General features: G+C 34.2%; 1 protein-coding gene across 1 annotated transcript; it reads right to left on the bottom strand.

Annotated features, from left to right (window-relative positions):
* Positions 1-285: 285 nt before the first annotated feature.
* LOC132550768 (signal recognition particle subunit SRP54) lies at positions 286-11,593 on the bottom strand. Its single transcript, XM_060214856.1, has 13 exons — positions 11,240-11,593; positions 10,441-10,722; positions 8,932-9,056; positions 8,362-8,512; positions 6,738-6,797; positions 6,225-6,313; positions 5,986-6,086; positions 5,567-5,653; positions 4,511-4,584; positions 3,512-3,620; positions 2,315-2,485; positions 1,857-1,952; positions 286-1,380 (listed from the first exon to the last, which is right to left on the bottom strand). The coding sequence occupies exons 1-13, from the start codon at positions 11,315-11,317 to the stop codon at positions 1,280-1,282; spliced, it is 1,524 nt and encodes a 507-aa protein (XP_060070839.1). The 5' UTR covers positions 11,318-11,593; the 3' UTR covers positions 286-1,279.
* Positions 11,594-11,965: the final 372 nt, after the last annotated feature.

Here is an 11,965-nt window from a genome sequence, read left to right as displayed (position 1 = left end):
CCTACATTTTATTGATACCCACAAAGTCTTTGTAATGTGTACATTTACTGAGCAAAAAGGTTTGTCACCAAGCTGAAAGTGAAACTAGAACATGGTGATGTCATGTGACAGAATCAAATTAAATAGTTGATTTACAGTGATCACTTATACAAAGATGGCTTCCTTTCTCTTACAAGCCAAGTTTACTATGGGGATGAACTTGTAACCTCAACAGTCTGTTGGTAATTAACCCTAGGAATCTTACAGATTACAAATTCTTATAAAATCACAAAAAAAATAAAACAGTTCAGTTTTTTCACAAATTTATTTACAAATTAATGGATTATCAAAATCTGTCTCCTTCAACCCGAACGACATTACAAAACTATCAACGAACAGATTCTAAACAGAAATTAGAGTAACTAGATATCATCCAATGAACTTTTCAGTTCAATCGTATACAGAGAGACATTGGTATAACTGACGTATTTACCTCAAGGGCAACAATTCAACTGTAAATTTAGAGTCTTGCATCAGTAATGCATTGTCTTCATTCGTACCACTATACCTAAATCACTTTGTACCACTCTGCAATTTTTTTAACCTTCAGGTATCAGACTATACAAGGTTCTGGCCACAAATTAAAGCCCAGGTGCATTTCTTTAACATTACTATAACTGACTTCTCTTTTTTTTTCTCTGAAGTCTCTAACAGGTTTTTCATAAAGGTTGATAACTGCAAATGCCACAATGAAAGCTATATTTCAAAGACAGCATACAAATTATCAAGTGTATTTCAAAGTAGCACCACACAAAATTACAGTGTTGTCAATTTTTGAAGAATAGAACACCATAATTCAACAACACTGTCTCTAAAAGGATGTGTGTTAGGTATCTGCAAAGATATGTTAATCTGTATGATGACCATCAAAAAGTGAATTTGTTCAACTCTGAATTAACATAAGCAGTCTTTTCTTGGTGGATAAAAACATTTTGAAGAATTAAAGATTTGGTTGACATGCTATCCTGTAACATTTGCACCAGAATCTGCTGTATAGACTAATTATATGTCCTGGGTTTCATCATTTCTCGCTGTAAAATCTGCAGATAACAGACCTACAGATTCATTACCAGCTAAATTCTTATCACTTGTAAAAAGAGCTGCTGATAAATGTTGAAAAGGTCCATTATTCCTCTATATATTCCCAAATCTGTAGGAACATGTTCCCACTGCTTAACATGCCCAGGATAGGTATTTCCCTATCTGGTAAACATTGCTGATTCTGTTGTAGATTATTTTCTTATCTGTCACCAAATCCATTGAACATATTTCCACCACCAAACTTTCCTTGAGCTCCTTGCTGGAACTGTCTCATCATGTTCTGAATGCCCTGCATGCCACCTGGAAGTGGAGAAACATGTTGATGTACATTATATTCTTATTCAGATATACTGCCTGTCCTGAAAACAAATGAACATTATACTCAAAATTCACCAAGCAATAGACCTACCAGGCCAACACATTACTTCAAACTCAAATGCTGCTGCAGGGCCGGTTGGGGGGAAGGGGGGCGGGGGGTTTAACAGCAATAGTTTACCACCAGGCTTGGGAGAACTGCCACATATAGGTACAAAGTACAAAGTCTTCTATGATTTTGTGTTAGGACATAGTAGTACAGTACAGTAAGAGTATCAAAATTTTGATGTGACTCAAAGTTTATCAATAAAAGGTATCTAAGTATATACCAAATATAGGAACTCATTAAACACACCTGAAAGTTCTCTCCTATCCTGTCACATAAAACCCATCAGATTTCAGCTAATTAAGTTTTTTATCTCTCAGTTTCTTCTCTTGGACAACAGCGGAGGTATACTTACCCATCTGCTGAAGGACTCGAGGATCCATCATCTTGGCCATTTGTTGATTAATCTTGGTCATCTGAGCGGGGTTCACATTCTTACTCATGTCACCTCCTGTAGAATGTTATCATTTGAAACAAATTCAGATTCTTCCCATAGTTTATGCTTCAGTATCACTATTTCAAAGTATCTTTTCACAGCTTTTACATTCCTTGTTTTTACAGTATGGCAAACACTTTGTGTTAAAACAGAAAAAGCCTTCAAAATACAAAATTCTGAAATGTAAATAGTTGTATATTCAACATATAAGATGACTCTCTGCTGGGAAGATTAAAGCAAAAGTTACATTTTAAGCATTAATTCAAAACAGATCAATTCTTATAAATGGACCAAAAATATTTCCATATAAGAGATACTAATTTTATCTACAAGGAAACTTTCCTATTAAAAAAGAAGAATTTGCTGACAACAGTTACCTTTGAACAGGCCTTTAATTCCTCCCATTTTTTTCACCATTTGTGCAAATTTCTTGTACTGAGTGAGAAGTTCATTGACCTCCCTAACAGAAACTCCTGCTCCCCGAGCCACACGCTGAGCTCGACCTGTCTGCTTAGCAAACAAACGCTCCCCCTCCAGACTGTCAAGCTCTGTAAGATATCAGTACTTTTAAGGCTGATATGTATTTTTCAAAATGAAGTTAAAAATTCATCAACTGAAGTCAGTAAATTGAGACATACTGGTGAACAAGGTTTGTGATTTGTTCAAGATTGAACTAGAATATTCTACTGAAGATATGACAAAATAAACACTACATGTATATTGTATTCTAAAGGAGACTAACACATTACTTCTGACCAGCAAATTTAAAGAGCAGCATTAGGCCTGAATGGACCACACTTCTTGCCGCAAAAATGACAATCAATATTCTTTCACACACCAATTATCAGAAATTTTGAAATGACAAAATCAATCTCAAAGCCATTCAAAATTCACAGATGATTTTACCTTTTAATAAACAACAAATAATGCATATCAGTCATTTTCGTATCTGATGTCCATAGGTTTGGATTTATACATTGAGAATGAAGTATCAATTTAGTTTGCATCTTTCAAAATAATTTTGTTTAACTATGAGAAAATTCTTAACTATTTCTCCTTACTCACATATCATTACAATAGTTTTTATTCTAATGATGAAAAACAATGGAAGCAAACTGACTCTTGACTATTAGGCTATTTAGCATATCTATAAAGGACTAGCATTTGGTGTATATGATTTGGCTTTATATTTACAAATATTTTTCTGCTGGTGTAAAATGATGTCCAAGAAAACAAAACTGTTAATGTACACTTTCTGATATTTATCAAATGTCATGTACTTTTTGTTTGAATAAAATTTAAGACACAAAATAATTGTAGTTTTAATTTCACTATAGGATGCAGACATCTAGGACAGGAACTTTGTTTATATAAATATCTAAATATCAAGCATCTTTCTGGTGGTTTTATCTTGATATTTGTTTAATGGAACATTTTGCTCTACATTCCAAAAATCAATATTACACCAAGCATGATCCTTTGCATTTAATTCTTAATATTTTTTCATACTGAAATTAGCAAACTAGACACAAATTAAATTAAAAAATTGAAATATGATAGAGTAGTGTTCCCACCTGTGTCATTCATACTGTCCATAATCGTCATTAGTTTTTTCAGACGGGCCATCGATTCCTGTTCCCCGCCCTTAGTTAAGAAGTCAGAACTGAACCCTGGGATCATCCCCTGGGAAAAAAACATCAAAACTCAGATATTTAAGTATTGAGATCTAGAAGGTTAAGCTGAACCCTGGGATCATCCCTGGAAATGAAAAACATCAAAACTCGAGATATTTAAATATTGAGTACTATAAGATTTTAATGTAAAGTGAAATGAATAAAAAAAAATGAATTGCTTTAAAACATTAAATTTCAGAGAAAGATTTAGTGTAAAAAAAAAAGCAAAGAACTTACAAAATTATACAACATAGTTTATATCAACATTTTATTTATAATTTATCAACAGTTGCCACATTGATGTACATCCATTGTCTTTGTAGTGATCTTTCAAAACCACTTCCAATAAATGCTTCAGGATCAGTATGAAAAGAACTGATCTTAACTTTGATACATCATAATATTGAAATGAACACACTTTCATAAACCACTACATTTTGTAAAACCATTATTTAAAAGATGAATGTATATTCTTTCCTTTTTGATCAAATGAAAATAAATAATTTTGAAATAAAAATGTCTGAATTATCTCCCCTTGGACCACAGCTTTACAGCCAATGAAGCTATCATTAATTCAAAGAAACACAATTTCCAATCAGCCTTTAGAAAACAAAAAGATATAAGACTACATAATTATTCAGTCCTATCTATAATGTATTACAACAGTGTCTTTCAACCTTCTACCCAAAAATCGCGGAACAGTTAGAGAAAAAGGACCCAGTGCGTGCCAACCCATATAAATACTGACATATATTAACTTTGCCATTTTTGCCATCTTAATCATGACTTGAGCAGTTTTTATTTCATTGTTTAATAAAATAGCCCTGTAGTGGCACTAGCCATGAATATCATCTTGTAGGTGATGTTAAGGCTTGGAAGAAAAGTTTTTCTTTTACTTACCATTATTTGGCTGAATGGCCCCATTTTCATTATGTTCTGAAACTGTTCATACATGTCTCTCAGCGTGAACTGACCTGTATTAACAAAATCAGATTCATCATACTAGCACGTTTCATCATTTCACATCTACATGTAACTCATTAAACCAAACTTTAAACAAAAATACATCAGGAACAAGAGTTACTGCCCCTGTCAAAATAAACTAACGCTTGAAAACCTACTAAAGTAACAAATATTTTACACACTTTGATATACAACATAAGATAAACAATTATTTTAGATTGTTCATCTACTAACAGTGGATCAAAAAAATGTAAGTCTACAGTATTAGCAAGAAAGGAATATTTCCTATAAAATTTCTTACATAAAAATATTCAAATTTAAAGAGACCTCATGTAGCTGGCCAAGTATATAACATGGTATATATACACCAACAATCCTATACTTCCACATGTGGTGTTCCTCGAATACTTGCACTCTGTTGAAGCTACAAACTGAGGCCTTGTGTCTCAAACAGCTTTAGGGAAAGTCCCCAGACCTGTGGTAGAGAGTACCCTGATGTAAGGTTAAACACTGGCCCATGCCTCCTGTATATGCCATGAAGTGTTTCACTGAGCAGGGAGGTGGCACAGAAATTGTCATAGCATAGGCATGCAAGTAGTGTACCTGTACACTAACAGAATGGGGCTCAATCTTGGGGAACACCTTTTTTTTTTTCTCTTCTAGATCATGGTTGTAATTACTACCAATCAAACAATCATGGTTGTAATTACTACCAATCAAATAGTGAAATTTCACTGTATTTATGCTTACTCTATGGACAAAGATTTCCTGATTTTAAAATCTTCATTAAATCAAATGAAATGGTAAATATGACCATTAATAACCTTTACCATTCCTCGATACTGATAAGGATGATAAATATCTCAAATTTCTCTATGAACATTTCATACTCATTTCCACTTTTTCACAGTGTTGATAAAATAATATCTTTCCAAACTTTAGATCAACCCTAGACTCAATGAACCTTTATTCTTCATCTTTCTTTAGATTTACCTTGCTTCAGTTTCTTCATCAACTCCTCATTGTCATCCAGCTTCAATTCGTTGACTTTGTCAATCAATCCCTCAATATCTCCCATTCCTGGAACAGTAATGTGTTTCATGCTTATCTACAATTGGTACCTAACATTTTCAACATTTAATCTAGCAAAAACGTTTTCATGTCAAAAACATTTCATATAATAGATTAGGAGACTTTACAACTTTTGTCAAATTTTGATATACATCCAACTTTGGTAAAAATTTCCATAATTTACCACAATTTGAATTGACTCCCATTTATTAAACATCACCATCAATATATACTCTACAAATAAGCAACTAAAAAATATCCTTGAAAAATATAATGAATTGAATTGTGGTATTTGTATTACTGTGGATATGTTTTAAATGAACAAACAAACTTTTACAAACCTAAGAGTTTGCTGATAAATGGCTGAACTTTGAATGGTTCAAAGTCATCTGTGTGTTCTCCCGTCCCTATGAAAATCACTGGACTTTTTGTTGCAGCAACACTAAGATGGAGAGATGAGAAGAGCATGTGTAAAATAAATAAATAAACAGATAACACTTCTGTGAATTTCACAATAAATTATTACTCCTGCGAGGAACAATCAATCATTGTAGTGAATCATCTCCCTTAGACTACTTACGCACTGAGAGCTCCACCACCCTTTGCATGTCCATCCAACTTTGTGATGATGACAGAGGCAACATCAACTTTTTCCTTAAAGGCTCTGGCCTATGGGTACAGCAATAAATCATAATTATTAATTACATGATTTAATCAATAACAGGTAATCAGTAATTACATGCAATTAGTCAAAATAACCAAAAAAACTTTACAAAAATCAATAATATGTGTATGAGTCAGTTATTTTTATAATCATCTCAACATGTTTATAATTATAGGCACTGTAGATTAAAAACCAGGGTGTTTTATACCTGATGTGGTTAATCATATTTAACACATCAATTTTCTACATGAAAACATATAACAACGGACACCTACTAACAACCTTCTTTTTAAGAATGACACCAGTGTCTTAAGTAGAGACATCCTCGATACTCCAGGAGTTACAATCACTTTCACTCTCTGCACCCCTGGATTATGTTAAGGATTAGACATATAGTGAAAAGAAAAATTTAATGGAGAATTTACTTACCTGACCTTCACAAGCCTGGCCAATAGTAGCATCCATCACAAACACCACATTGTCTGGGTCCTGAGAAAAGAATGAAAATAACTGAAATCTTAGCAACTTTGAATAAAACATTACATGTATGAACAAGAGGCCCATGGGCCTTAACAGTCATCTGACAAAAAGCAAGCCAAACTCTAACAACAGTGAGTCTGCTGTTAAAACAGTGGGCTTTATTCATTTGAATAAACTTGGTAGCCCTTCCTTCCAGCATCCTACAGACCCAATATCAACACCCTGAGCATTTTGGTTACTGAGAAGAAGTCGTTTACAGATTTAAACATATTTGAACCCTGTGATCTTGAAAGTGGGTCAAGGTCATTCACTTGAACACATTTGGTAACACTTCCTCAAAGCATCCTACAGGCCCAATATCAGCACTCTAATCATTTTGGTTATTGAGAAGTCATTTGCATATTGTAAGATATTTAACCCCTGTGACCTTGAAAGTGGGTCAAGGTCATTCATTTGAACACATTTGGTAGCATGTCATCCAGCATCCTACAGGTCCATTATCAGCACTCTTGGACTTTTGCTTATTGAAGAGAAGTTGTTTGTATATTTTAACATATTTGACCCCTGTGACCTAGAAAGTGGGTTGAGGTCATTCATTTGAACAAACTTGGTAGCATGTCATCCATGCATCCTACAGGTCCATTATCAGAACTCTTGGACTTCTGCTTATTGAGAAGAAGTCGTTTGTATATTTTAATATATTTGACCACTGTGACCTTGAAAGTGGGTCAAGGTCATTCATTTGAACAAACTTGGAAGCCCTTCATCCCAGCATCATACAGACCCAATATCAGCATTCTGAGCCTTTTGGTTGTTGAGAAGAAGTTGTTTAAAAATTTTAACATATTTGATCCCTGTGACCTAGAAAGTGGGTCGAGGTTATTCATTTGAACAAACTTGGTAGCCCTTCATCCATGCATCCTACAGGCACAATATCAGCACTCTTGGACTTTTGCTTATTGAGAAGAAGTCGTTTGTATATATTAACATATTTGACACCTGTGATCTTGAAAGTGGGTCAAGGTCGTTCACTTGAACAAACTTTGTAGGGCTCCATGCCAGCATGATATGGGCCAAGTATTAGCCACCTAGGCCTTCTAGTATTTGAGAAGAAGTTTTTTGAATGAAAAGTTTACGGATGACGCACGGCGGACAACGACGGACGAAGCACGATGGCTATAGGTCATCTCGACCCTTCGGGTCAGATGACCTAAAAATAAGTAATTGTATAGTTTTTCAACTGTCAAGCAAACAGAGATTTTTTTCAAAACATTGCAATATATTCATTTGCTGGGGGCCTGAGAATGCATTTAATGGAAACACACTGTTGATTTATTCTCAAATTCTTTCCTAAGAGCAATAAAGCAAAGAAGTACTGACTCAGTGAGAGATGACAATAGAAAAGAGATCTGTTTTTAATGATAGGACAATCACATGTAACCTGTTCTATCTAAAGCTACTACAATTTTTTACTACAATTGATTTTGATAACATGCTATTTGGAAGAACATTGATTTAAAGAAATCTCAGTATTTCACAGATTTGTGGTGTTCCCTGGGTCTGAGTAACTTACCACTGCATTGTTAACCTGTAACATTTCCTCAAATAGCGAGTCCTCTTGCTTGTGTCGACCACTTGTGTCAACAATAATCACTTCAAAGTTTTCATTACGGAATTTGTCAACGCCTTCCTGAGCAATCACAACTGGGTCCATCTCAGTATAACTGTAAACAGTAAATGATTTACCGCTGAAGAAATACATTCTAAATATGGCTAAAACTGATTTTAATGAGCGCTATGTTAAACTTTACATACATCTCTATATAATTCCCCAAAAGATTGTGAGATCAAATGAAATTCACCAAGGCAGGTAAAAATAGTGATTTCAGCACCATATATCTTTAAAATAACATATGGCACATATCTCAATTATCATTCACACTAAACATATCACTTATACAGGCAATATCTTCATTCTATATACATAACTTTACTAATTAGCTATTTCACCTTTCTTATCTTTCCATTATGATATCATTTTCATTAACTAAGTGAATGTTTGTGAAGATAAAGGAGTAACAGTGTGTTATGGGTCAAGATTAATCAACCACTGAAATATTTGACAAGCACAAGATAGACTTACCTTCCATAGAAGGGAATTCTTGCCTTTGTGGCATTCTGTTTCAACTGATCAAAAGCTCCAGCACGGAATGTGTCAGCACAAATGAGACAAGTTTTCCAGCCTTTCTTTTGGTAATAATATGCCATCTGTCAAAAAAATGGGACAGTCTGTATGTTCTTGGACTAAAAACTGTTATGTTTCAGAAATACAAAACTAATCATTGCTTCAAAAGTTTAGAAGAAAGGGGAAAAGTTGACACTGGAAACCATTCAGAAAAGGACATAAAACAGCATCTCATTCTGTCATTTATGATTCAGATTTGTTTTTTCTTACATGTAAATAACATCTGTATATATTCTTAAGGGGATGGAAAATTGTAATATTCCCCCTCAAAATCTATCAAATTTAGTATATCTATATATATATATGATTCTACTTCAAGCCACTATATTAAGTCCTTTCTACATAGAAAACATTTAAATGATTTTATCACTGCATCATCTTCCTAATAATCAGAAAAGAACTCAATCATTTCTGTAGCAGTTTTTAGGAGAGCACAGAACAGCCTCCCAAAATTTTGATGAATCATGTTATAGCAAACTCTAAAAGCCGTACAAGAAATGCCAAGGACTTAAATATCCAAGGCCTAAAAATCACTGACAGCTCCTCCTTTAATTTTTGAGGGGGGCTCAGGAAAGTATGTCTGGTTACATTTAGCTACAAAGGCAACAATTGCAACATAAGGGCCATCAGATATGAGTTATGCTTCCTGACTTGGACAAAATTTAAGTATGAATAATAAAAAAGCAATAAGAGAGTTATGATTCATGTGCACTGCTCTCCTACTCATTAAGACCTATCTAATTATGATGTTTCATGTTAATATCTCTTATAGTTTTAGTGTAACGCTCAAGACAAAATATAAGTATGAAAAATAACAAAAGGCAATAATTCCTAAATTAGGCAAAAGAAAGTGAAGGTTCTTGTGCATTACACTTCTCCTTGCTGTGACCGATCTACCTATGATGTTTCATTTAAAAACCTCTTATAGTTTTAGTGTTATGCTCTGGACAAAATTATGATAGATGGACAAACAAACAGACAGACAGATGAAGCGGCGACTATATGCTTTCCCTTTGGGGAACATAAAATTATTACTTCAAATGCCACAACTAGAAATCAAACCCAAGGCCCCTGGTTTACTATACTGTTATTAAATTCTTGGGGTGGTCAGGTGGCACACTTGCCTTTCACCTAGCTGTCCGGGGTTTCATTCCCCGAACGGACACTAAAAGGTAAGGGGTCACCTGCCCCACTATATGGGTTTTCCCAGGGTACTCCAGTTTCCTCCCATAGAAAGACTTCTCGAATGCTTCCATCTGGGCCAAAAAGAGTGATTATTATAAGTTGAAATAACTTGTTTCGCAATTGTAAAATAAATACAGTTTATAGTTATATTTAAATTCTCCTAGCCAGGTCGAGATAGAGCAGCTTGTAATTCAATAGGATTGCTGAAATCTTTGTAAATACCTTAGTACATGTTGTGGTTTTGCCACTGCCCTGCAGACCAACAAACATGATCACATTATTTTTGCCCTTCATTGGTTGCCAGGATTTTACACCAGGATCAATCAGTTTTACCAACTCTTTGAAGACAGCAGACTGAATCATTCTGCGCTTATTAAGTCCTCCAGCCATTTCCTCAAAGTCTATCACAGAGCGCACATTCTCTCGTAGCTGTTTTACAAGTTTAATGTTAACATCTGCTTCCAAGAGAGCCTTGCAGATCTCTTTGAGCATTTCATTAAGAACCTGAAAGAATGAAAATATGTAATTATTAAACAAAAACAAAAGCCTGAGTGTTTATTCTTATATTCTAATTTCATATTTCTCAAACAAAAAATCAGTTTAGTTAGAAAGAAATACCAAACTAAAATCAATGTGGGGATTAATGAAATTGGTAATTAACAAGGTCATTCATTTTAAATCAACATCAAACCGAAGCCTGTAGTTTATTGGTCTAATGCTTTGTGTTTTGGAGGGAATTTTCCAGCCATTTCTGAGTTGTATATAGGTAACTGGACGTTATAAAGAAAAATGACAGCATACCACTCACAGAAAGAGAGACAAAGATGAATTTAATGGAAATTTTCTCCAGCAACAAAACATTTCATGTAAAATCATTTGGCAAATAATATAAAACTATTGTACTTGACAAAGAAACAAAAACTTGAGTGGAAAACTATTGATACTATTTTATGTACATAATGATGTTCCACATGTTACTTTTACCAACTACACCAAACAGCCTCTAGAGACTGGAATTTACCTCTTCATTGATAATGGTGGCATTGCTCAAAGATTTTAAAGCCGAAGTAATCTTCCTTCCAAGATCTGCTAACACCATTTTGATAACGTCGGTGTTACTTTCTTGACACTTCTATTTCTGGAAACTACCAAGATCTGATGAAACTTCTACGAACAGCTGTTCCGTCGCAAGATGGGAGCTTAAAAAAAGTAATTATCACGGATAGAAAAGCGATTATCAAGAAATAAAATTGTCCTGTAGACGAAACATATTTACGTGAGGGAGTTATTAGGAATCATGGTGAAAAAAATGTACACCAGAACCGTTCATATGTGTACAAATATATCTATTCTATACGACACTGCTCTCCTAGAGGAAGTACGTTTATATTCGGTGTAACCGGAACTAGAACCCCCGACTATTTGTTCTGATCTGTATATGAACATCTATCCAAATGCATTCACTTTATCGTTTGCTTCATTCCTTACAAGCCAATTTTTAGATACAGCTGTTATTGTGCCGACTGAAAAGGACTAATTACACTTACTAAAAAGTACATACGAATGCATAGCATTCATAAAGTGTCTTCTTTATTTGGGCAAGAATCTTAACAAACACATACAGGTTGTAATTCGCACAAGACTTACGACTTTATCTGAACAAACAAGTGCGCGTTTTGGAGTTTTGAATAAGTGGAAATTTCTCTTTAGATTTAACCATCAAACAATGCCTATATTCAACACATTT

The sequence above is a fragment of the Ylistrum balloti genome, unplaced genomic scaffold (assembly GCF_031769215.1).
Source record: "Ylistrum balloti isolate Yb309-2 unplaced genomic scaffold, AGI_CSIRO_Ybal_v1 Utg370148, whole genome shotgun sequence".
Classification (NCBI taxonomy): domain Eukaryota; kingdom Metazoa; phylum Mollusca; class Bivalvia; order Pectinida; family Pectinidae; genus Ylistrum; species Ylistrum balloti.
The sequence above is the reverse complement of the archived record's forward strand: the minus strand, read 5'-3'. Positions and strand labels throughout refer to the sequence as shown.